The sequence below is a fragment of the Trichosurus vulpecula genome, chromosome 7 (genome assembly GCF_011100635.1).
Source record: "Trichosurus vulpecula isolate mTriVul1 chromosome 7, mTriVul1.pri, whole genome shotgun sequence".
NCBI lineage: Eukaryota > Metazoa > Chordata > Mammalia > Diprotodontia > Phalangeridae > Trichosurus > Trichosurus vulpecula.
In genome coordinates, this window is record NC_050579.1 from 96688387 (window position 1) to 96715325 (window position 26939).

The 26939-nt window shown below is 37.2% G+C and overlaps 1 protein-coding gene across 1 annotated transcript in view; it reads right to left on the reverse strand.

Annotated features, from left to right (window-relative positions):
- Window positions 1-26939, reverse strand: part of TULP4 (TUB like protein 4) — a 205579-nt gene that overhangs the window by 44031 nt on the left and 134609 nt on the right. Inside the window, exons 4-6 of the mRNA XM_036766111.1 lie at window positions 10732-10912; window positions 7106-7240; window positions 2989-3155 (exon numbers count right to left, since the gene is read on the reverse strand). Coding sequence (XP_036622006.1) covers window positions 2989-3155; window positions 7106-7240; window positions 10732-10912 — 483 coding nt within the window. The remainder of the gene's footprint in view (window positions 1-2988; window positions 3156-7105; window positions 7241-10731; window positions 10913-26939) is intronic.

Below are 26939 nucleotides of genomic sequence, written 5' to 3' on the forward strand. Positions count from 1 at the left end.
TCTTGCTGGATAATCCGTGGCTGCCCTGGGTGCAGATCTGAGTTGCTTCATACTGTGCCTTCCAACTACCCTGGCTTGTCTCTATTCAGGGCTTCTTCGGGATCCTGAGATGGAATGGAGTTTTTAATTATTTCCTTTAGTTTTTACCACTGTTTACGCTAGCATTTTTAGAGCTTTACCAGGCTTGTTTGTGGGGGATCTAGGGTCCTTTAGATCCTAATGCACCCCTACCCTTCCACCCTTCATTATTTCTCATCTGGTTGAGTGCAGCAGAGTCCTAACTGTTCTCTGCTTCAGGTCTCCCCTATCTCCAAACCATTCACCAAATAGCCAACAAAGAAATTTCCCTAAAGAGAAAATCTAATAACGCCATACACTTGCTCAAGCTCCAATGGCTCCCTACTTTCTCTAGAATCAAATGTGAACTCTTCTGGTTTGCACTTGGTGCTCTTTACAACCTGGCCCCTTCTGAGCTCTCCAGTTTTCTTACACTCTATTGTCCTACAACCCATCTCTACTCTTCCGTGGACTGTTGTGCACACAGGACATTCTATCTCCCATCTCCATGGCTTTGCATTTGGCTTCCTCTCCCATATGAAATGCACTCCCTACTCAACCCCACCTCTTGGGATCCCTAGTCTCCTCTAAGACTCAACTTAAGTGCCAATCTCTCCATGGTGCCTTCCTTTGTCCACTAAGATGCTAGTTCCCATCTTCCCATGAGCTCTTGTATTAATATATGCCTCATTCTACATCTCCAAACCATTCTCTCTCTCTTGAGAAGTGGGAAACATGTTTCAACATCAGTCCTTTGAAGTTACTTCATGAATCAAGAGTTTCTAAATTCTTTTACTTTGTATCATTATAGTAAGCATGTAAATTGTTCTGGTTATATTTATTTCATTCTGTATCAGTTCATTCAAGTTTTTCCAAGTTCTTTTGAATTCTTTTTTGCCATTTCTTATGGTCCAATACATACGCACTCAAAAGAGATTAGCCTAACCAGTCACCCAGAGGAAAAAACCAAACAAACCAATTTAAAAACTCTATTTGTCCAGACTATGACTTTCATCTAGATGGACAACCTATGGAAAGCCTGCCTACCACAAATGGATACTTTTGGACAAAAATTGCAAATGAACACAAATTCTACCCATAATTAAACAGGAGGAAGAAGAAAGGAGACTGGATGGACTTTCAAAAGTCAAGAGAGCTCATTCAGTGCTTTCAAACTTCTCCCTAAAATAAAGGTCCACCTTTTTAAAAAAATAAATTTTCATTTATATCTTTTAAAATATCACCTATTTTTACACTGAATCCCTTCTCACCCACACAGAGAGCCATCCTTCATAACAAAGAATAAAAGAGTTGGAAAAAAGCTCAGTAAAATAACAAACATATCAAAAGTGTGATATTATATGCAGTGTTTTAGACTCATAGTCCCCAAGCCCATCTTTTTAATACCAATAGTCTGCTGTTCACGTTGTGTGTCTATGAGTCACGTGCGACTACTGTCTCTGAAGAAATAAAACTGAGAAATACTGAGAGGACAATGGAGGTACATGGGAACAGGCTGCAACACATAACATATAGGAATTACAAAGAACCAGAAGAGGATTTCATTATGGAAAAATATAATTAAAAAAAAAAGATGGTCTAGTCATATGTCAAGAGTGGAGAATAACCTGTGGATGGGATGTGTGTTTCTATGATATCCTCATATTGTCAAGAGAGTAAGCCCTCCAGGGGCAAAACTGGAGAAAACACAGAAGAGAGATGCACAGGATGGGTAAGTAAGAATGGGCTGCAATCTGCAACACTGGAGGGAATATTCACACTGACAAGACTGCAGATTCATTTGACTACGAGTATCCCCAGCATCTGGCATAATGTCATATGCATAGTATGTGCAGAATAAATTCTTATGATGAAAGTGGAAAGAGACTATAAACAATAAAAATAGTCAGGAGGTCATTACAATAACCGAGGCAAGATAGGAAAAGAATCTTAATTATGATGGATCTGGTATGAAAAGTAAAGAAATGGGAAAGATAATGCATAGGTAGAAACTATATTATTTGACAAATAATTAGATATGGGGCAGAGAGGAAGGATGAAAAGATCAAAGACGATTCTGAGATACCATGCTTGGCATGAGGATGGTGGTGACACAGAAACAGGGTCTGGGGAAGGGCAAATCTTTTGGAAGCAACTTAGTTTTGGACAGAAGGACTCTCAAGTTAAGTTGGACATCTAGGGGGTGATACCTACCAGGAAGCTGGAGGCATGGAACTGGCATGCTAAAGAAAATTAAGGAGTGTAGAGAACAAATTTGGAGTAATCTACTTAGATATGATAAATGACACCACAAGAGTTGATGAATTTACCACAAAAGAGAGAAAAGCATAAGGAAATAAGAGGACTAAGTAAAGTGAAAGAGCCCCAAATTTAAGTGGTTTGAGAAAAATGAAAAGCCAGCCAATAAGACAAGAAATAGGTCAGAAAGCCTGGAAGAGAACTATGGGAATGTAATGTCACGGAATCCAAGGAGGATAAATTTAATGATGAAAGAGGTAGTCAATAGGACCAGATGCTGCAGAGAAGCCAAGTATAAATAAGGACTAAAAAGACCTTTGGATTTAGAGATAAGAAATTCCTTAAGATCTTTGGGAAGAACGATTTCAGCACAGTGATGAAATGGAAACCAGAATGTGATAGGATGAGGAGTGAAGAAGTAAAGTCAATAAGAACAGACTGATGTTTCTAGAATTTCTCTAATGAAACAAAGAAATTAAATATAATTAAATTAAATTAAATATATCACAATGTCAGTAATCTATCAATCGATACTTGTAGAGTTCAATTTTATTATACATTGTAAAACATTATATAGTTGTGAGCTATATAGTAGGTTTCTTTTTCCAGTCTGACAAATAACAAGAAGTACCAGTACTGACAACAGCACCCTGTTGTTATATATTTCCTTACTTGCACAGGTGTATCCAGCGTGAAGATGTGCTCTCCACGAACATTATAGAATTTGACCAGGGCACTCTTCAGAAAGGTACCACTGGCAATTTCAACTAGTTGGTTCTGTTTTTCCATGCCAGCTACTGCAAGCAAATCTCCCTGTGTGCACCACTGGACGACAACCTCTGAAATCACAAAGACATACTCAATCAAGAACAGGAAAAATTGATTCACTCTAAACTTATATACAAAAAAGAGTTATAAGCTTTTTAAGTATTTTTTAAATGGAAAATCTATGGTGGAAACAAGGGAGGGAAGAAGGGAGGGAGAAAGGATAGAAGGGGGAAGGGATGGATGAAAAGGGAGAAGAGGGAAAAGAGGGTGGGGGGAGGGAAGGATAGAGGGAGAAAGATCATGATTTTCACCAAAAGTATTCACTCTAGATAATTTTTACTACATTAGAATCCTGTGCAAAACATCTCTTTAAGTCAATTTGGAGATCCCATATGTAAAATTATACCCTCTGAAAAATAACTATAAAGGGTAAAAAAATCTGATGTAACACAGTTAGCATACATCATTGTGACCCTTTATCTTTCAGTAGCAGCATGATGAAGGAGTTCCGTTATATTTCTAGATAGGGACTCGGCTGAATATTTGCAGTAGAGGAAATAACTACACAGGTTGTACCTTGTAAATCACTTTTCTCACTGTTCTGTCTCCTCAAAATAACAATTTTTCTGAATGTTAAGATCAAACTAAGTTAAACATAAAATCAAATTATTATCCATTAGATTGCCACATGAGCATTTTGTCTTAAAGCAAATTGCTTTTCTCTCTCTTTCTTCACTCTTCTATTAACAAATATATATACTAAAAAATTTTATTCTGATTAGAACATGACCTTGAGAATCATTAGAAAATAGCATAATACATACTGGAATATAGAGGATATAGAATAATCTTATCACCTTTTAGAAATATATTTAGAAGAAGTCATTAATTAGTACCTTATAAAAATGAACTATCCAAAACAATGGCATAGTAGACAGAGGCCATAATTGGACATTGGAAGACCTGTGTCTGTCAGTTCTTGCTGTCTTTATAAATTGCTGGGTTTCTGCCTTACAAAACAGTCTTTTGTGAGTTTGTCAGTTAAGTTAACATGAATCCATGCATTTGCACCTTCCCAGAATGATAAGTATTAAAAAGCAGTTCTGAACCTTAAGAGGCAATGTGTAGTACTGGGTAGAGAGTTGGCTCAAAACCAGGAAGACTTAGGTTCAAAAACCAACTCTGACACATAATGGCTGTCTGACCATGGGTAAATCACTTAATCTCTCTGTTTCTAAGGCAACTCTCTAACATCTTAAGTTATAGAAAAGCTGCCAATTTGTACTTGTGGAAATTCTAAGTCATGTGACACATCAAAAAACAAGGCAAAACATGGTCCCTATCACTATTCACTGGGCAGAATGAGTTGGATGCTAAAAATTAAAAAATAAAAGTACAAAGTACAAAGTATAATTTTATGTTAAGCTATGGTCACATAAGCCATGTTGTAAAAGCTCTGGACCTGGGCTAAAAATCTAAATTTTTCATAAAAACTTTACACAAAAATGTTTATTAAATATGCAGCTAACACTAGATTGAAAAAAAATAGAGGGTCTCAGGAGCTAGCTTTGATTTTACTAACATAGATGTCTTTTGTCTTTCTTTGTAATTCAGTGCTTATCAGAGTGCCTGGTACATAATAGGTTTTAAATAAATAATAAATGTTTGCTAATTGACTAATAAACAGAACAGTTGGGAAAATCTGGAAACAAGGATTGACTTGAAATGCACATTTGTTATTTGTCCAGAAAAATGTCTCAAGGTACCCTTGTCCGTATGAGAGGCTGGAGTAGCATGATAGTCACCTTACTAAACTTAGAGATGGGATGATCTGGGTTTAAATCCTATCTCTGACTTTTATAAGCTGTGTGACCATGGGCAAATTACTTAATCAGAGATTCAGTTTCTTCATCTGAAAAATGGGGATAATATTTGTAGTACCTACCTCATAGGGGTGTTGTGAAATATGAATATAGTTGTATTAAAATATGAATATAGTCTCAAATATGAAAATAGCTGTAAAGCACTTTGTAAACTTTAAAACCCTACAGAAATATCAGTTATTGTTATTTATCTATTATTTTCTTTCTTAATCCTTAAATGGCATCTAGCTTAGAACTGCAATTTCCTGAAAAGAAATGATGGTACATTAAGTAAAATTCTCTTCATCTTTACTCAAGCAATTAGTATAGTAGTTCCATATACCCATGATAGTTCAAATGAAGTTTAATGAAGTTGGACAGACACCAGTGCAAGGCGAAAAACAGAAATGGAAAAAAATCTTTATTTTAAAATAGAGTGAAAACCAAAATAAATAAAAGATGTAAAATAATAAGCAAAATACGGTGCAGTACTATACATAAGCATGCTGGGAAAATACAAGTATAAAACATAGGTAGTAATTTCTATTCAGCACTGTCAAACCTGGACAAAGTTCAGATCTAGGATTTCTGTGGAGAAGCTCAAATCAACTGAGTTCAGCAGGCATTGATCCACTACCTACAATGTATAAGGTACTGTGGTAATGGCTGGATAAAGATTATTAGTGATTACTAAAAAGTTTAAAAATGGGATTTATAAAAACATGAATTTAAATTATCCTTTATTATGCTATACTATGAGTTGACCAGAGATGATCATCTGTGTAACACCTCCACTTCTAGCTTTTTTCACTGAAAATATGTAGCATTGTGCTTATCAAAGAGTGTATCAAAAGGGTAATAGATCCACCATGATAAAAAATACTTTTCAATGTCTTAGGTGTATACAGATCATTGTGAGATACTGTAAAAATAACTGCTTATTAGATAATCCCTGGATTTTAGGAGTTTATCATCTAATAAAGAATTCTCCGAAATTGAGTTTTAAAATACTGGGATGAGGTATCTAAGAGGAGTACTAAAATAAGTTTTTATTTCTTTTTCATTTTTGTATGCCGAGAACTTAGCACAGTGCTTATTAACTGCTTCCTGATCAATAGATTTTATGGAGGTCTTTTCAAAAATAGATGAAAGAAGTTATTATGTGTTTCTGCCAAAGAAGACAGACAACATTATTTGTAATAAACAGTATCATTACTGATCAGTGTAGGGAGTCAAGAAGACAACCACATGATAGCAAGTACTCATGTCACCTAATATAATGGAACTGGCCGATTTTGAAAGCTAAGAAGGGACTGTGTACTGTTTCAGCCTCAATCCTGACCTTATTTGGATCTTGATTCCCCAGGGACACTTGAGGCTGAGGACAGAAGGAAAGTCAGGCATGCAGTATTTTTAACATTCCTTCACCCCCAATCCCTTTGGGCACCATGTAGTATCACCTTCCCATTAAACAGATGGAATTACCTTCCAAAGATCATGTGGTAGTATTGCCAGTAGTAACAAATTTCAAAATGAAAAGCATTTTAACTGAACTATTTTTTGTGACTGATTTATTCTTGAAACAACAGTATTTCACAATTTTATTTGTGAGGGCTCCACTACTTTCACATCAGTGTTAAGTCTGACAATAGATAAAAATAAAATTTTGGCAAGCATTTCAAGGCTACTTTATTATATTATGACTTTTTTTCTTTAAAACATTAACCAGAATCTTAAAATTACAAGGTAATTCATTAAAAATCATATGTTCTTTACTGTTTGTAGCTATAAGCAACGACAGGAGCCAGAGTTAACTTATAGTATAAATACAATGTTAAGCCAGGTACAGGGAAAGAGCTGTACACTCAGGAGATGAATATTTTAATATTCTTGTATTAGTTGAGAGGAAGAATGAATGAAACTAATACCTGATTATTAGAAACACTTCTTGAAGATGAAACCAGATACTGATTCATCAATAAGGGACTTAATTGGGGTGTACTCTTCATTAAAAATAGACTCCATTAAGAACAAGACAAGTCATGCCAGATGACAGGAATCAATAAATACACACTCGGGAACGTAAGAATGCACATGATTTGTGAGGTGTGGAAGCTGGAGAGGAAGACAATACTGGAGACAGATTCACTCTTTTGTACCTTTCAACCCTGAGCGGATGACAGTAGGAGACAAATCATCATAGTTGTTCATTAAGCTAATGTCTCCCGAAGTGAAGCTGACAGTAAGCAATGGTTTGATGTTCTGCACCGGTATGGGATATGCTGCTGGACCATCTGCAGGAAGAAGAGTACAGAGTAAGCAAAAGGTGATGATTACATAACACAAATCCAGGTTCACAGTGCTATAATTCAGTATAGATCCACAGAAAACAACTGAAAACTTAGAATGGCTCTGGCTTAGGATGTTTTCATATAAGGCAAGGAGTTCAATATAGTTTTGGCACTTTCCATTTAGTATAAATGCATACTGCCTTTTACTGTAAACTAAACTGCTAGAGAAAAGGAGGTGATATACCGAGATATATGTTAGGGTTGCTTAGGGACAGGTAAGCTGCTCTTTTTCTGAGGGCCCTAAAATCAATTCAACTCTCAGAAGCTTTTCCAGACAAGAAGTAGCCTGGAACTGGATATCTCCCAGTCCACACCCAAACTGCTAGAGAGATTGTACAGTCTCCCCAATCATCCTAGGTTTTGGGGCACAGGCACTCCCAAGGACCCTAGCAATCTAAGTCCTTCTGGTATGACATGTAGAAGACTATTTCAGAAGCCCCATGAGGAATATCAAAATGATACTGCACTTCGGCAAGCAAAACTCAAAGTATACAAAGGGCCTCTGAGACATTATGAAAATTCAAGAACCCTGTATTGACAAGCAACAGTTATATATATAGTTTTTCTCATGAAGAGAATAGGAGTGTCCCCCAAAAGGAAGAAAAGCAAAGAATGAGGATGTCATAGTAACAGTACCAACACAAGAAACAAGCTAACCACCATACATAGGAGACTCTGACTGAAGTGCTACTATGGCTGTTTCAATCCCATGACCACAAACCAGCTGTAGCCTTCCAGAGACCAAGTGAAATGTAGTTGCCCCCATTACTTTGGAATTCCTTTCACTTTCATATTCATTTCTCAATTTACATATTTTTGACTTGTAAGAAATAGAGAATTCTCAGGCATCAGAAAGGTCTGAGAGTTTTCAGAGGGTTGTATCCTCAAGATAACTAAGGTCTTCCCAAAAACACCCTTTAGTATAAAACCTAAATAGGATAATTTATCTGTTTAATATCTGTGTTTCCAATTACATGAAAAAGTGAATACTTCAATCCCTTAATACAAGAAAGACAAGAGATCTAAGACTAATATCTTAATTTTATTTAGTCAAACATTCTGCATTAGAGAAGTTGTCTCACAACTTTAACATAATAATTAATTCAGTGGATATTAGCCTATAGCAGCAGCTGCAGCCATTATTTCTCTGATGACTTTTAACATATGGCACATAGCTTATAGATAGTGCTACAGTTGGATTCCAGATATTGGTGCCTTGCCCAAATCATGATGCCCCATGTGGTAAAATGGTTTCAAATACTCACACGGGACTGTAACCAGATTTGAAGAAAGATTTAATTCTAGGATATGTAAATGATGGTTTAAAAAATGCTGTTCATGTGGTTAGAAAAATCATTAAAGCCCTCCCACATGGCTGTGTGAGTCAGGGATATGACCATTAACAGTTTCTGATACACTCATAAAGCTTGATCCAGCAGACCATACTCATTGTGAACTAGCTATGAGAAGGCCTACGTGGAATTCATCCACTCAGAAATGATTCAGAAGTCCATGAAAGTATCAATTACTATTCTTCCTTGTGGCACTTTAAAGATGTTTTGGTTACATTATATTCTTTTAAATGTACTACGCCATGATGTTGTGCCAAGATTTTGTTATTTATTTGATTTTCTTTTAAGATACCCCAGTGCTTTTGAGAATGAACTAAATAATTCAATAAGAGCAACAGCCTCCAATTCTTTTTATTACTAAACTTGTTCTACAATTTGGTGAACATAAATTAAATCCTTATAGATCACCCCTGTATAAGTCTTTCAGCTAACTATAAAATGGAAATCATCTGTGGCATTGTGGTACATCACAAAGACCACTGGATAGGTATCACAAAAATGGGATCTGGTGATTTTCATTCCCAGAATCTCTATTCTGGTAATGGTCCTATTACTATTTTAATTGTAGGCAAATATCTCAACTTCTATGTACTTCATTTTCTTACGTATATTATGAGAGTGCTGAACTTAATTCTTTTTAATTTCACTATCAGCTCCAAAATTCTATACTATACTTTCCTCTACCTACTTCTGAGGGATTCTTTTTAAGAAATGTGCTGAATGTCCAGGATGAAGTACCATATAAGCATATTGATAACATTTTTTTCTAATTCCGGTAAGAGGATAATAAGAGAAGTACTAAAAGACACCTATCCAAAAATAACCTACTCACAGATACATTAAACACCACTACTCATTCCTTAGTATTATTCCTTAAAAGTATACTAGACTAAGATTTTTAAAGGTATGTATCCTTGGAGTATAGCAGCATGCACTTTTAGAATGGTGGCTATGTGTTATTGTTTATTTCCCCTACATAAAAATCCAGTGTTTACAGACATATTTATATACAAAAACACATCAACTGCTCCCTGCCACTCCAGATAGGAGTAATACATTAAATCCTAATACTTCTGAGAATGAATTTATGACAATGTTTTCTTCCATGGGTAGATGAAAAAAAGGCAGCATAAGAACACTAAGTATGTGAGGTAAAGAGGGATTCTGAAAAGAGAAAAGGTGGCAAAAGCTAATTTGCATCTCAATATTTAAGAGGGGCCAGGAAGGAGATATACTCAAAGCATTTATCTATAGCAGATGGTCTGTGCAGTAATAGGGAGGTAGAAAGACCTATCAATTTGCTGACTTAGAGAAATTTTGGAATGTCTTTGTTCAAATCTTCTCAAAATATTATCCCTATTAGATATATGTCCTTTTAAAAAGAATAGTAATGGTAATAAAGACCTATCTTAGGGGTACTCTATAGTTTAGTCTACTGATTGTAGCATCTGTCAGTATCTAATATGGAAAAAACAACATGTAACATTCTATATTCCAGGCAAAAAAACTATTACAACAGTAACAGTAGAGGAGAGTTAGACTGTATTGTTAAACTGATAAGTCTAATAGCTTTTATCTATAATAATGTGACAGGACACATATGGGATGCATCCCTTTTGTTTTAGTGATAGAACTACCGTTAAGTATAAGCAAAACTAATCCTTTTCTGATAAAATTTAAGTTACTCATCTTAAAATCAAAGGAGGTTTTAATCTATCACACTGTTCACTACATTAATAGATAACTTTTTCATTGACTTCTTTATACCTATTAACCAGCTATGCCTTACAGTATCACAGATACCATTTCACAATCCTCATTGGTTAGTCAGGGCAATTTATACTAAAGGAGACTAATCAACTAGGCCAGGGGTTTGTGTCAGAGACAGAAAGGAGAAATCAAGGACAAAAATCTGGGCACTACTTTTTGGAAGGTTTGGTTCTAGAATTTTTTCTAGGTCAGTTGAAACTATATAGTTTCTCTTCTTTTTTCTCTTTCGAAATACTTTTAAGGTTGTGATCAATAGTAGGTATGTATTTACTTTAAAAAATAATAAAGAAAATGAAAGGAGTCAGCTTCTACCTTGAGGTGGGGAATAGTCATCAGAATCTGTGTCACTTTCACTGCTATCTTCTACCAGGAAACTGGGATAGTTCCAGGACATGCTCAGGATTCCATCTGACTCATGAAGGAGAACATGTGCCAACATCCTGCCATGGCAGTCCATAACAATCACTTGCCCATCAGCAGTGCCAAACAGTACCTGAAAACAAAGTTACTAAAAAAGTTACTAAAATAGGAGGAGGAAGGGAACTTCTATTTCTAGCAAATGTGACTGCCTCAACTCAAGTATAAATGAGGATAGCTCATTAGGCACAGCACCAGAATTCTGGAGGAAGTGTGGTACGATGAGTGGTTTGAGTGCTAGGCATGGAGTCAGAAGACCCAGGTTTGAATCTCAGTACTGCTTCTGAGTGAGACTGGGCAAATCAATTCATCTCTCTAGGCTTCGGTTTCCTTATTTGTAAAATGAGGGAATTGGACAAAAGTAATAGTTTTACACACATGAGATCCTTACAACTACTCTGTGAGGTACAGATAATATTAACCCAATAGGAATCTGAGACTCAGAGAGATTAAGTGACTTACTTGTTGCTAGGTACTCCTCACTGCCAGTCCATCACTCTGCTCATTATGCCATACTATCTCTAGGCAGAGTTTAAGGACATAATAAGTTCATGAAATATTCTTTTGAGTATAACCTACATATTTTAAAAGACAACAAGGGGCTTTCTTACAGTGTCATAAGTAGGAGCAATAGATTAAAGATAAGAGAGTAAGAAAAATCAAGGCAGCAAGTAGTCTTAAAGTTAGGCAATAAAAGGAGAAAAGTAGATATGCAGCTAGATAGGATAAGAGGACCAAAAGGCATCTTCCAAGACAGAAAAGTCCTGTGTATGTTAGAAGACAGAAGAGAAGGAATGACTAGAGAGCAAGAGACTGGAAGAAACAGCAAACAAGAAAGGAAGTCGATCTGGCAACTGCGCAAAGAAGATTACAGATTTTAGCTTGGGGAACATGACGAAAGCCATAGGCAGAAAAAATTACTTCAAACAATAAGTCAATAAATATCTATTAAGTTTGCGATGTGCCAGAAACACAATGAGGAATTCACTTCACTCACAGATAATACCACTCCAGAGGAAACACCCAGCAACAGATATGTGGAGGAATTCAGAGGCTCAAGAATCTGAAGCAAAGGAACTGGATCTTCAGTTGTGATACACAAATGTTCAGAGCCATTTCATAACAGTTTGAAAAAAGTGTAAATGCTTTTGTGTTATAGGCGCTGATTCAAGGTTTTGAATATTCTCTGCCCACAAACAACTGTTCTTCTTGAGCTGTGTGAACTTTCCTACTTGAAAGCCTGAATGCTGATGTGGATCATGAGATGCTGAATTCTTGAAGGCTATGTTAGTGAAGCATAAACTCCAACAAGTTCTACCAGATTTCCAGGGCTGTGAGTATGATCCCAGTGACAGACTATTCCTGCTATCTGAGGACTAGATTAACTAGAGAAGCAAAGAATCATTACTGTAAGTTTGGCAACTACGTGATGAATTACTTGTCCACTTTGTCTCATGAAATTGGTAAAAAATACAAACTTGCCCTTGGTGCTGTGTGGCCCCTTCTACTATGGACATTTTCTGTGGAATTTCTACAGTGATCTGTTCTTAGCATTCATGCTTGAGAAAATGAACATGGACTTTAACATTTTAATGTACTATATGGGAAAGTTAAAATATCATTGAAGAAAATAAATTCAGAGCAGTAGTCAGATTTGGAGACATGTATGTATGTATGTGTTTGAGTGTGTATATGAAATTGTGTTCTTCACACAGTTTTCACATGCACATACATATATACATATAAGAAAACCATGTGTGAGGCAACATAATTTTTTAAAAATTTATTTATTTAACATATTTAGTTTTCAGCATTGATTTTCACAAGAGTTTGAATTACAAATTTTCTCCCGATTTCTACCCTCCCCCCTACTCCAAGATGACGTGTATTCTGGTTGCCCTGTTCCCCATTCAGCCCTCCCTTCTGTCACCCCACTCCCCTCCCATCCCCTTTTCCCTTCCTTTCTTGTAGGGCAAGATAAATTTCTACGCCCCATTGCCTGTGTATCTTATTTTCTAGTTGCATGCAAAAACTTTTTTTTGTTGTTTTTGAACATCTGTTTTTAAAACTTTGAGTTCCGAATTCTCTCCCCTCTTCCCTTTCCACCCACTCTCCCTAAGAAGTCAAGCAATTCAACATAGGCCACATGTGTATCATTATGTATAACCCTTCCACAATACTCATGTTGTGAAAGACTAACTATATTTTGCTCCTTCCCAACCCATCCCCCTTTATTGAATTTTCTCCCTTGACCCTGTCCCCTTTCCAAAGTGTTTGTTTTTGATTACCTCCACCCCCATCTGCCCTCCCCTCCATCATCCCCCCCCCTTTTTTTTTATCTTCTTCCCTCTTCTTTACTGTGGGGTAAGATACCCAATTGAGTATATATGGTATTCCCTCCTCAGGCCAAATTTGATGAGAGCAAGATTCACTCACTCCCCCCTCACCTGCCCTCTCCCCTCCTCCCACAGAACTGCTTCCTCTTGCCACCTTTATGCGAGATAATCCACCCCATTCTATCTCTCCCTATTTCCCTCTCTCATCCCTTAATTTGATTTCTTTTAGATATCTTCCCTTCATCTTCAATTCACCGTGTCCGCGCTCGCTCTCTCTCTCTCTCTCTCTCTCTCTCTCTCTCTATATATATATATATATATATATACATACATGCACATTCACTTATATATATATGTATAAACATAAACATATATATATGCATATTCCTTTCAGCTACTATGATATTGAGGTCTCATGAATCATACACATCATCTTTCTATGTAGGAATGTAAACAAAACAGTTCAACTTTAGTAAGTCCATTATGATTTCTCTTTCTTGTTTACCTTTTCATGCTTCTCTTGATTCTTGTGTTTGAAAGTCAAATTTTCTATTCAGCTCTGGTCTTTTCACTGAGAAAGCTTGAAAGTCCTCTATTTTATTGAAAATCCATATTTTGCCTTGGAGCATGATACTCAGTTTTGCTGGGTAGGTGATTCTTGGTTTTAATCCTAGCTCCATTGACCTCTGGAATATCGTATTCCAAGCCCTTCAATCTCTTAATGTAGAAGCTGCCAGATCTTGGGTTATTCTGATTGGGTTTCCACAATACTCAAATTGTTTCTTTCTGGCTGCTTGCAGTATTTTCTCCTTGATCTGGGTGCTCTGGAATTTGGTGACAATATTCCTAGGAGATTTCTTTTTGGGATCTATTTGAGGAGGCGATCGGTGGATTCTTTCAATTTCTATTTTGCCCTGTGGCTCTAGAATATCAGGGCAGTTCTGCTTGATAATTTCTTGAAAGATGATATCTAGGCTCTTTTTTTGATCATGGCTTTCAGGTAGTCCAATAATTTTTAAATTATCTCTCCTGGATCTATTTTCTAGGTCAGTGGTTTTTCCAATGAGATATTTCACATTGTCTTCCATTTTTTCATTCCTTTGGTTCTGTTTTATAATATCTTGATTTCTCATAAAGTCACTAGCTTCCACTTGCTCCAACCTAATTTTTTTTTTTTCCCCTTAGGAAATTTATTTATTTATTTTTTTAATGCAATTTATTTATTTAACATATTTGGTTTTCAGCATTGATTTTCACAACAGTTTGAATTACAAATTTTCTCCCCATTTCTGCCCTCCCCCCCCACTCCAAGATGGCGTATATTCTGGTTGCCCTGTTCCCCAGTCAGCCCTCCCCTCTATCACCCCCCTCTCTATCACCCCCCTCCCCTCTCATCCCCTTTTCCCTTCCTTCCTTGTAGGGCAAGATAAATTTCTACGCCCCATTGCCTGTGTATCTTATTTTTTAGTTGCATACAAAAAGTTTTTTTGTTTTTGAACATCTGATTTTAAAACTTTGAGTTCCAAATTCCCTTCCCTCTTCCCTTCCCACCCACCCTCCCTAAGAAGTTGAGCAATTCAACCTAGGCCACACATGTATTATTATGTATAACCCTTCCACAATATTCATGTTGTGAAAGGCTAACTACATTTTGCTCCTTCCCAACCCATCCCGCTTTACTGAATTTTCTTCCTTGACCCTGTCCCCTTTCCAAAGTGTTTGTTTTGATTACCTCCACCCCCATCTGCCCTCCCCTCCATCATCCCCCTGCCTTTTATTTTTTTTTTATCTTCCTCCCTCTTCTTTCCTGTGGGGTAAGATACCCAACTGAGTATGTATGGTATTCCCCCTCAGGCCAAATCTGATGAGAGCAAGGTTCACTCATTCCCCCCTCACCTGCCCACTCCCCTCCTCTCCTAGAACTGCTTCCTCTTGCCACCTTTATGGGAGATAATCCACCCCATTCTATCTCTCCCTATCTCCCTCTCTCAGTAAGTTACTCTCTCATCCCTTAATTTCATTTTATTTCTTTTAGCTATCTTCCCTTCATCCTCAACTCACCCTGTGTCTGCTCTCTTTCTTTTACATATATATATATACACATACATACACATACATACATATACACATAGATACATGCATACATACACATTCACTTATATATATACATAAACATATATATATGCATATATATATATGCATATTCCCTTCAACTACCCTAATACTGAGGTCTCATGAATCATACTCATCATCTTTCCATGTAGGAATGTAAACAAAACAGTTCAACTTTAGTAAGTCCCTTGCAATTTCCGTTTCTTGATTACCTTTTCATGCTTCTCTTGATTCTTGTGTTTGAAAGTCAAATTTTCTATTCAGTTCTGGTCTTTTCACTGAGAAAGCTTGAAAGTCCTCCATTTTATTGAAAGTCCATATTTTGCCTTGGAACATGATACTCAGTTTTGCTGGGTAGGTGATTCTAGGTTTTAATCCTAGCTCCATTGACCTCCGGAATATCGCATTCCAAGCCCTTCGATCTCTTAATGTAGAAGCTGCCAGGTCTTGGGTTATTCTGATTGGGTTTCCACAATATTCAAATTGTTTCTTTCTGGCTGCTTGCAGTATTTTCTCCTTGATCTGGGAGCTCTGGAATTTGGCAACAATATTCCTAGGAGATTTCTTTTTGGGATCTATTTGCGGAGGCGATCGATGGATTCTTTCAATTTCTATTTTGCCCTGTGGCTCTAGAATATCAGGGCAGTTCTCCTTGATAATTTCCTGAAAGATGGTATCTAGGCTCTTTTTTTGATCATGGCTTTCAGGTAGTCCAATAATTTTTAAATTATCTCTCCTGGATCTATTTTCCAGGTCAGTGGTTTTTCCAAGGAGATATTTCACATTGTCTTCCATTTTTTCATTCCTCTGGTTCTGTTTTATAATATCCTGATTTCTCATAAAGTCACTAGCTTCCACTTGCTCCAATCTAATTTTTAAAGTAGTATTTTCTTCAGTGGTCTTTTGGACCTCCTTTTCCATTTGGCTAATTCTGCCTTTCAAGGAATTCTTCTCCTCATTGGCTTTTTGGAGCTCTTTTGCCATTTGAGTTAGTCTATTTTGTAAGGTATTGTTTTCTTCAGTGTATTTTTCAGTATTTTTTTGGGTCTCCTTTAGCAAGTCATTGACTTGTTTTTCATGGTTTTCTCGCATCCTTCTTATTTCTCTTCCCAATTTTTCCTCTACTTCTCTAACTTGCTTTTCCAAATCCTTTTTGAGTTCTTCTATGGTCTGGGGCCAGTTCATGTTTTTCTTGGAGGCTTTGGTTGTAGGTTCTATGACTTTGCTGTCTTCTTTAGGCTGTATATTTTGGTCTTCTTTGTCACCAAAGAAAGAATCCAAAGTCTGAGACTGAATCTGGGCGCGTTTTCGCGTCCTGGCCATATTCCCAACCAACTAACTTGACCCTTGAGTTTTTCAGTGGGGTATGACTGCTTGTAGATTACAGAGTTCTATGTTCTACGTTTGGGGGGGAGGTGCCAGCTCTGTCAGAGCCGCACTCCTCCTTCCCCAAGGACCCCCAGTCCAGACTGGGCTCAGATCTTCGGCAGGCTGTGCACCCCTGCTGTGATCCGCCACTTAATTCCCCCCACCAGGTGGGCCTGGAGCCGGAAGTAACAACAGCTGTAGCTGCCCCACCTCCGCTGCCCCTGGGGCTGGAAGCCGAACCGCGAACTCCTTCCACTCCCGCAGCTTTTCCCACTAACCTTCTCCGCAGTCTTTGGTGTTTGTGGGTCGAGGGGTCTGGTAACTGCTCACGTATTCGGGGCGCTAGGGCCCCCTCCGCCCGGTTTCTGGTCTGGATCGTCCACGCCGCTCAGGCTGGGCTCTGCTCCACTCCGTTCCCAGCTCCCAGCTCCCAGCTCCCAGCTCCGTGTGGAATAGAGCTCACCCAGAGACCATCCGGGCTGTCCTGGGCTGGAGCCCTGCTTCCCTCTGCTGTTCTGTGGGTTCTGCCGTTCTAGAATTGGTTCAGAGCCATTTTTATAGGTTTTTGGAGGGACTCGGGTACGGAGCTCACTCTAGTCCGTGCTTACCAGCCGCCATCTTGGCTCCGCCCCCAACCTAATTTTTAAGGTAGTATTTTCTTCATTGGTCCATTGGACCTCCTTTTCCATTTGGCTAATTCTGCCTTTCAAGGCATTCTTCTCCTCATTGGCTTTTTGGAGCTCTTTTGCCATTTGAGTTAGTCTATTTTTTAAGGTGTTGTTTTCTTCAGTGTATTTTTCAGTATTTTTTTGGGTCTCCTTTAGCAAGTCATTGACTTGTTTTTCATGGTTTTCTCGCATCCTCCTCATTTCTCTTCCCAATTTTTCCTCTACTTCTCTAACTTGCTTTTCCAAATCCTTTTTGAGCTCTTCCATGGCCTGGGACCAGTTCATGTTTTTCTTGGAGGCTTTTGGTGTAGGCTCTTGCACTTTGTTGACTTCTTTAGGCTGTATGTTTTGGTCTTCTTTGTCACCAAAGAAAGAATCCAAAGTCTGAGACTGAATCTGGGTGTATTTTCGCTGCCTGGCCATATTCCCAACCAACTAACTTGACCCTTGAGTTTTTCAGCGGGGTATGACTGCTTGTAGACTAAAGAGTTCTATGTTCCACATTTGGTGGGTGTATATGAAATTGTGTTCTTCACACAGTTTTCACATGCACATACATATATACATATAAGAAAACCATGTGTGAGGCAACTTAATTTTTAAAATTATGTCACCTCACACATGGTCTTCAGATAGATAGACAAATAGGTGTACGTATACACATGCACACACACACACATATATGTAGGTATATACACACACATAAGAAAGCCATGTGCGAGGCGACATAATTTTTAAAACACTCAGGGTGCTTTTTTAAAATTTTATTTTTTAGATTAAACAAACAATTTTCTCTCCCTTCTACCTCCCCACCACTGAAAAAAGAAAAGAAAAAATATAGAGGCAAGCAAAAAAAAATTCCCATACTGTCAATATCCAAAAATTAATGTCTCATTCTGTATCTTGAATATTATCACCTTTCATGAGAAAGTAGGTAGCATGCATAATTATTAGTCCCTTGAAATCACAGTTGATCATTGCACTGCTCTGAGCTGCTATAAATATTTTTTGTACATGAGTCCTATTGTTCTTTCTTTTTTAAGGGCATAGGCCTAGTAGAGGTATTGCTGAGTCAACTCCTGAGTCCAACTTGCCAATTTAGAATTACACACAAAAAGTTACTAAACAGTGCAATGTCCTTTGATCTGGCTAGACTACTGCTAGGCCTATACCCCAAAAGAGATTCAAGAAAGAAGAGAAGGTCCTTTATGCGTACAAATATTTATATCAGCTCTTTTTGTGGTGGCAAAAGACTAGAAACTTAGGAGATGCCCATCACTTGGAGAACGGCTAAATAAAGTGGGTGGTTTGTGAATAAGATGAAATATTGTTCTGTAAGAAATGAAGAAGCAGATGATTTCCAAAAGACACATGAACTGATGCAGAGTGTGGTAGGGATAGCTAAAAGAACAATTTGTACTACAATATCAATAATTTAACAATGAACAATTCTGAGGACTTTTACAACCCGATAAAAAATGAAATGAACAGAATCAGGACAATTCATATGATAACAATGCAGTAAAAACACCAACTCTGAAAGCTTTAAGAGCTACGATAAGTACAATGTCCATCCATGAACCTAGAGAACTGATGATGAATCATGCTATCCATTACAGAGATGGTGGATTCTGGGTGTAGAATGTGACATATTTTTGTATGCAGTCTGCAGAACCTGTTTTGTCTGGCTATGCATATTTGTTACAAAATTTTGTTTTTCCTGAAAAAAACTGAAGTGAACTGATGCTGAGTGAAACGAGCAGAACCAGGAGAACATTGTACACAGTAACAGCAACATTATGCAATGACTAACTACGATAGACTTAGCTCTTCTCAGCAATACAAGGATCTAAGACAACTCCAAAAGACTAATGATGGAAAATGCTATCCACATCCAGAGAAAGAACTATGGAGTCCGAATGCAAATCGAAGCATATGCTATTCTCTCTCTCTCTCTCTCTCTCTGTTTCTTCTTTATCATGGTTCCTCCCATTGATTCTAATTCTTTTCTACAACATGACTAATGTGAAAATATGTTTAATATGAATGTATATGTAGAGCCTATATCAGATTGTACAACATTTTGGGGAGGGGGGAAGGGGGAGAAAATTTAGAACTCAAAATCCTATGGAAATGAATGTTGAAAACTAAAAATTAATTAATTTTAAAAAAAGAAACTTGCTTTCCTTTTTTCCCCCCAATGGTTGGGGTAGGAGAGAGAGAGAAATAAATTTCTGGTAATTTTTTTTAAAAACTAGAGAAACAAAATGTTGCATGCATTTTCAGACAAGGTCACTATTTGGTTTAAGTTTTATTGATGTGTTTTTACATTACAAACATTTATATATAACTCCCATGTTGTGAAAGGTGTTTTGTTACAAAATAATAGTCAATTAAACTGGGGAATCAGTGAATCTTTTACAACTTCCTTTCAGTCTTAATGAGCTAAGTATGGCCCACTTCAACCTCTTCCTTCTCTGTCATGTTAGCTGTCCTTTCATGTTCTCATTTCATTCTTTCCAGCTCAGCACACTAACTTTGAGGTAAGGACAAGGATGCTGTCTCCTTGCTTCTTTCTCTCTGCTCTATAACAGGCTGTGTGTCTCTTTTAAAAACTCCCAAACATAACTCAAGTTTCTTTTCTGAGTCAAAGACCTTGACAAACAAAATTGTTCTCAGGACTGCAAAAGAACTTATCCTTCTGAACTAAAAATGTCAAAATGCCAGTCAGTTTTCAAATCTCTATTATACATGTATTAGGCATCCTCCTATGTGCCAGGCTCTGGAGATATGTAGGCAAAAACAAAAACATCCCTCTGGGGAGAAAAATGCACACCTACATAAATAAGTACAAAACATGTATAAAATAAATACAAAGCAATGTAAGGGCCCTAAAAACAGGGGGATGGGAAAATACTTCTTGCTTTTGAGCCAAATCTTGAAGGAAGCTAAGTATTATATATTTTAAATTTCCTTATCTCAGTCTAACATACCTGAGTATCAAAGTCAAGGGTGGAAGAAGCAAAAGATTGACAAGAACATTAGAATTTTAAAGAAACTTTACAATAAGGTAAAAGAAGTACTTAGGGATGACATGTATAATTTATAAGAAGAATTTCACAGATAACTAAGGTATTTGTTATTCAACCTAAATTCAAGTTTTCTTTTTCCATAATTTTAGTTCTCTTCATATCTAACCATTTTGAGCTTAATTTACAAAAGTGAAGAGCAGATTTACTCTATCAACTGAACAAAAAACATTTCTTACAACTAACTTTGAGAGTCTGTATTTAATGGAAAAGACCTTTTCAGAAAAGCTTGCTATATAAAATCCTTAATCACAGAAAAATGTATCTTTTCAGTGATTTTCTTCTAGTTATACCCTTAACAACTTATCCTAAAGTGTGTCAATAATTAAGTTTCCTTTGAATCTGCAGAAGTCTTCTTTTCTCTGCTCTTTTGATTTCTTTGCTGGATCTTCTTTCTCCTCCTACCCTCTAATTTTGTACATTCCTCAGGATTCAGTCAGTAATTGGTTCCTTGATTTTTCTCCTAACTGGCATATCCATTTTATCAGACTCTCAAATCTGCATTTCCAGTCCCATTCTGTCACTTGATTTAGTGATTCAGTGATTCATTTCTCAAATGTTGCTACAATTACAAAGAAGAGATTGTAGAAGCAGAAATGAAAAAATAAGCTCGCAAAATCTTGTCTTTAAGCAGATAGGGTATTATTTCTATGTTACAGATGAAGCAAATGAGTTGTACTAGAGTGATTCACCATGACCAGTAAGTAGTAGGAGGTTAGGAGGAATGGAAAGAGGCAACAAAACTAAAATTTTCTTTCTTCACTTTCCCAGTTAGCAAATCTCAAAATCTTGACTCACTGCTTTGCTTTTTACCCACTCATTTACCTTAGTCACAAAGTTCTGTGAATCTTTCCTTCAAAATTTCATTTGTATACTTTCCTACATATCACTACTGGACTAATTTCCCTAATTTACAATTTCTGTCCTTGTTTTTACTGTTCCTTGTTGTTGCTGTTAAGTTATTAGATTATGTCTGACTCATGCTGAGCCCACAGACCAAAGTATGCCAGTACAATCCATGGGGTCTTCTTACAAAGATAATGGAGTGGTTTGCCATTTCCTTCTCCAGTAGATTAAGGCACATAAAGGTTAAGCAACTTTCCCAGGGTCACAAGGTCACTAAGTGTCTGAGGCTGGAATTGAACTCAGGTCTTCCTGATTCCAGGCCCAGCACTCACTCTATCCACTGAGCCACCTAGCTGTTTGACTTTTGTCCCACCCTTCCTCTAAATAAATGCCTTCAATAGCTCCTTAATTCCTACATCATTCAATCTCACCTGCCTGGATCTCAAGGCTTTTCATTATTTTGCCCCAGGTTTTCCTATTTAACCTTATTTTCCACTGCTGTCCAACATGACCTCTGCTATAATAGTACTGATCTCACTGTCCTATAAATATTACTTTCATTCATACACCCGAGCTTTTACACATAGACTCTTCCGCTCACGTTTCCATTTATCCAAATTCTGCCCATTCTTCAAAGTCTGATTCTGGATGGAATTTGCTCAACTACACCAAACCTCTCTCACCTTTATAACATTAATAATCAAATGGTTGTGTGACCTCATTTATCTGTGTAATCTTTTCAATGATGCAAATCTGAACCCATGCAGCTTTGCCACAGGGGGGGTCCCACTCAACATGCTAGAGGACTTACTTTTTCTTACTATCATATGGATGTTAATGGAGCACACAGAAGGTCCAGCTTCCTAGTCCAACTCTGGATCAAACTGAGTTTACACCACACGAACACGTATATGCAGTTGGACAGACAGATGGATGAACTTCTTAGGTTATTCAACCAACCACATATTAAAATCTAAATAACAGGTATTCATCATTTGGTTTTTCCTCTGAAAATAATCAAGAGACACTCTTCAGAGGGATTATTCATACATAAGAAGGTTCTGCAATGCTCCTGAGACTTCATGTAATGATGATAGTATCATTGCAAACAAGAGCCCGTGGGCAAACCCCTCATCTATGGAGAATCTCTCCTCCTCTGTGTGAGTAGCTAAGACTTACAGGGAGAATCCATATCTCCGTTTTAAGAATCTCTTGAGATTAATGATGAGAGCAACACCAAACAATGTTCTTGGTTGTTACATCTTTCATGGGATCTTATATAATTCTGACCTAGGAGATACATGTTGGAGAAGATCCTTTAAAGTGGTATTTTGCTCTACCAAATAAATTTTTCAAAGAATTTCCACAGCAAAGTGCAGGGGAATCTTGCATTTTCCGTATTCTGCAGTGAAATGTATGATGATAAAGATGTAGTCTTTTACAGAAAACTGCTTGTGAAAGCCTGCTTGTAATCTTCAAATCCTCTCACAAAAAGCGTGTATGTAAATTATTCTCTTAAAAAAATTCATAAAGATGGAGAAGTAGACCTATGGGTCTAAGACTTCTTTCCCATCCCCTCTGATACATTACCCTCCTTTCAGATTCTTCAATACCCTCAAAATGTGTCCCTTGTGCATGAACTCCTCTATGCGGACATGGTAGAAGACCATCTGATTTTCCTATCTACTTTTTCCAGTGCCATTCCCATTTTCACCATGAACATATCCAGGACTGTGGTGTCTAAATGAGGTAGCTCCACTATTTTTGAGGATTTTTTTTGAAATTATGATAAAATTTTTGCAGCTTATTCCTCTTCCTTCTCCTTCTGTCCTCATTTTAGTTGTTTCATCCTAAAAATCCCCTGGGAATGACTACTTAGTTGTACCTTTCACCAAGTCTTCCTTAAGCTAGTTGCTCCTGATTAAAAAATTCCATAAGATTTTCCAAACAAGTTTTTATTCTAATACCGCCTATAGTCACCATGTTTCCTTGCTTGGCAAGTAGGTCAAATATCTGTAAACTAAGGAAGTTGTTTTAGGCTCTTCTGGTCTTCTCCTCATGACAACTGTTTTAACAATGGTTAAACTTCGGTGTATCGTAATAATGCCAATAAATTAGTGTTCCCACTACTCTTGTTTTGTCATTGCAGAAGTGTGTGTCTGTATATATGTTGGGGAGGTGGTGGAAAGTCAAATAAAATTATAGGCCATTTGCAATTTTCTTTTTTTAGGAATTGGCACAGCCAAATTATTCATCACCAAGTAGCCAGCCTAATTGTGAGTCACTCCAAACATAGCTAGGTTGCTTTTCAAGAAGAAAAGCAAGAAGTCTTTCCCAATTCCTCTTAACTCTATAGTACCTTTTTTCTCTTATTTCCCATTTATCCTGTAAATAGCTTGTTTGTACATAGGTGTTTGCTCAACAAATGCTTATGGACTGACTAAGAGTACTAACAATAAAATCTTACCTAACCCTACCTTCTAGGGGAAGACTTTCCCAACCTCCCTTAACTCTAACGCCTTCCTTCTCTTAATTACTTCCTATTCACTGGCTACATGGTTTGTTTGTGCATATTTGTTTGCTTGTTTCTCCCCTACTGGATTGTGATCTCCTTAAAGGCAGAGACTACCTTTTGCCTCTTTTTATACCTCCAACACTTAGCACAGTACCGGGCACAAGACTGACTGACCGACAAAGTACAGTCTACAGCCAAGAGTAAACATTAGTTCAGTCTGTATTCCACTTTTTAAGCATTCAATTATACACCATATTCTATTTCTTGCTAACTGTTTCATGTACATTAATCTTGCCTCTCCAACTAGAGTCTAGTGTGCTCCTTCAGGGCACATCTTACTCCTCTGTTAATTAAATACAGAGAGTACCTTGATAGGGTTGATTACATAGTAGAAGGCACAGGGGACGGCCAACCTGAAGAATGGAAAATCTAGATAAGATATAAAAGCTATGTTCAAATATTTGAAGGGCTGCCAAATAGAAGAGAAATTGGACTTGTCCTGCCTGGATGCCAAGGGAAGAACTAGGAGCAATGATTAAAAGTTATAAATAAGGGATCGTAAATTTAATGTAAGGAAACATTTCCTAACAATGAGAGCCATCCAAAAACAGAATGGATTATGTACGGAGATAGTTTATTCCTGGTCACTGGAGATCTTGGAGAAAGGGTTGGCTGATAATACAGATACTGTAGAGGTATCCTTGTTCAGGCATATACTGGACAAGAAGGACTCTGAGGTCCCTTCCAACTCTAATATTCTATGATTCTCCTCAAATAATACTCACCTATTAACTACTTCTTTCCCTAAAACTTTGCTCTCATTCTCCTAAGCTTTGTGTTCTGTTCTCCACTTTCAGTTCTACTCCATTTTATCTTCTTTTTTCCAGTGTTCATTAGCATTACTACTCTTCTCTTTCCACCAATACTCATTTTCAACCCCTCTCGACTCTTGTCGAACATTTTCTATATACATAGTAATAACTTGTTTCCTGTCATTTTATACCTCCTTTTCTATAAATCAAAATTTATGACCACTTTCTATGAGGAATCCTTCCTTATTAACTTAACTCACAAACCTTCTGCAAAATCCTTACTTCTTATCAACTTTTGCAATTACTTGTTTTGTAAATTTGTTTTGATTAAGTACTTTCTGTTCTGTCTCCCCTTTTAGATTGCTGAAGAATCTACACTAGAACTAGAATCTAATCTACAACTGTGTTTTTTCTTCAATATGGATAAAAATTGCCTAATATATTACTAGGCACCTGAATATGTTCAGTCAACATGAGTTGAATGACTTCCTTTGTATCTTTAAATTTATTTTATACCATTATCTATGCTCAATATAATTCAATATCAATTACAATTTTCAGGAACCAGAGTCTTTTCTAATTCATTATTTTTTACTCCATGATACATTTAGGTACCGTAGTTTTAAAAGCTAGCACAAATATCACCACTGAAGATAAACAGAACCACAAAACCTCAAAATACATTAAAATTTCAGTATCTGGTAATACTTTTTTTTTCTTTTTTTTTTTAATGCAATTTATTTATTTAACATATTTGGTTTTCAGCATTGATTTTCACAACATTTTGAATTACAAATTTTCTCCCCATTTCTACCCTCCCCCCCACTCCAAAATGGCTTATATTCTGGTTGCCCTGTTCCCCAGTCAGCCCTCCCCTCTATCACCCCCCTCCCCTCTCATCCCCTTTTCCCTTCCTTTCTTGTAGGGCAAGATAAATCTCTACGCCCCATTGCCTGTGTATCTTATTTTTTAGTTGCATACAAAAACTTTTTTTGTTTTTGAACATCTGATTTTAAAACTTTGAGTTCCAAATTCTCTTCCCTCTTCCCTTCCCACCCACCCTCCCTAAGAAGTTGAGCAATTCAACCTAGGACACACATGTATTATTATGTATAACCCTTCCACAATACTCATGTTGTGAAAGGCTAACTACATTTTGCTCCTTCCCAACCCATCCCGCTTTATTGAATTTTCTCCCTTGACCCTGTCCCCTTTCCAAAGTGTTTGTTTTGATTACCTCCACCCCCATCTGCCCTCCCCTCCATCATCCTCCCCCTTTTATTTTTTTTTTATCTTCCTCCCTCTTCTTTCCTGTGGGGTAAGATACCCAACTGAGTATGTATGGTATTCCCCCTCAGGCCAAATCTGATGAGAGCAAGGTTCACTCATTCCCCCCTAACCTGCCCTCTCCCCTCCTCCCATAGAACTGCTTCCTCTTGCCACCTTTATGGGAGATAATCCACCCCATTCTATCTCTCCCTATCTCCCTCTCTCAGTATGTTACTCTCTCATCCCTTAATTTCATTTTATTTCTTTTAGATATCTTCCCTTCATCTTCAACTCACCCTGTGTCTGCTCTCTCTCTTTTATATATATATATATAAACACACATATATATATACACATACATACACATACATACACATTCACTTATATATATACCTAAACATATATATATATATGCATATTCCCTTCAACTACCCTAATACTGAGGTCTCATGAATCATACTCATCATCTTTCCATGTAGGAATGTAAACAAAACAGTTCAACTTTAGTAAGTCCCTTGCAATTTCCGTTTCTTGATTACCTTTTCATGCTTCTCTTGATTCTTGTGTTTGAAAGTCAAATTTTCTATTCAGTTCTGGTCTTTTCACTGAGAAAGCTTGAAAGTCCTCCATTTTATTGAAAGTCCATATTTTGCCTTGGAACATGATACTCAGTTTTGCTGGGTAGGTGATTCTAGGTTTTAATCCTAGCTCCATTGACCTCCGGAATATCGCATTCCAAGCCCTTCGATCTCTTAATGTAGAAGCTGCCAGATCTTGGATTATTCTGATTGGGTTTCCACAATACTCAAATTGTTTCTTTCTGGCTGCTTGCAGTATTTTCTCCTTGATCTGGGAGCTCTGGAATTTGGCAACAATATTCCTAGGAGATTTCTTTTTGGGATCTATTTGCGGAGGCGATCGATGGATTCTTTCAATTTCTATTTTGCCCTGTGGCTCTAGAATATCAGGGCAGTTCTCCTTGATAATTTCCTGAAAGATGGCATCTAGGCTCTTTTTTTGATCATGGCTTTCAGGTAGTCCTATAATTTTTAAATTATCTCTCCTGGATCTATTTTCCAGGTCAGTGG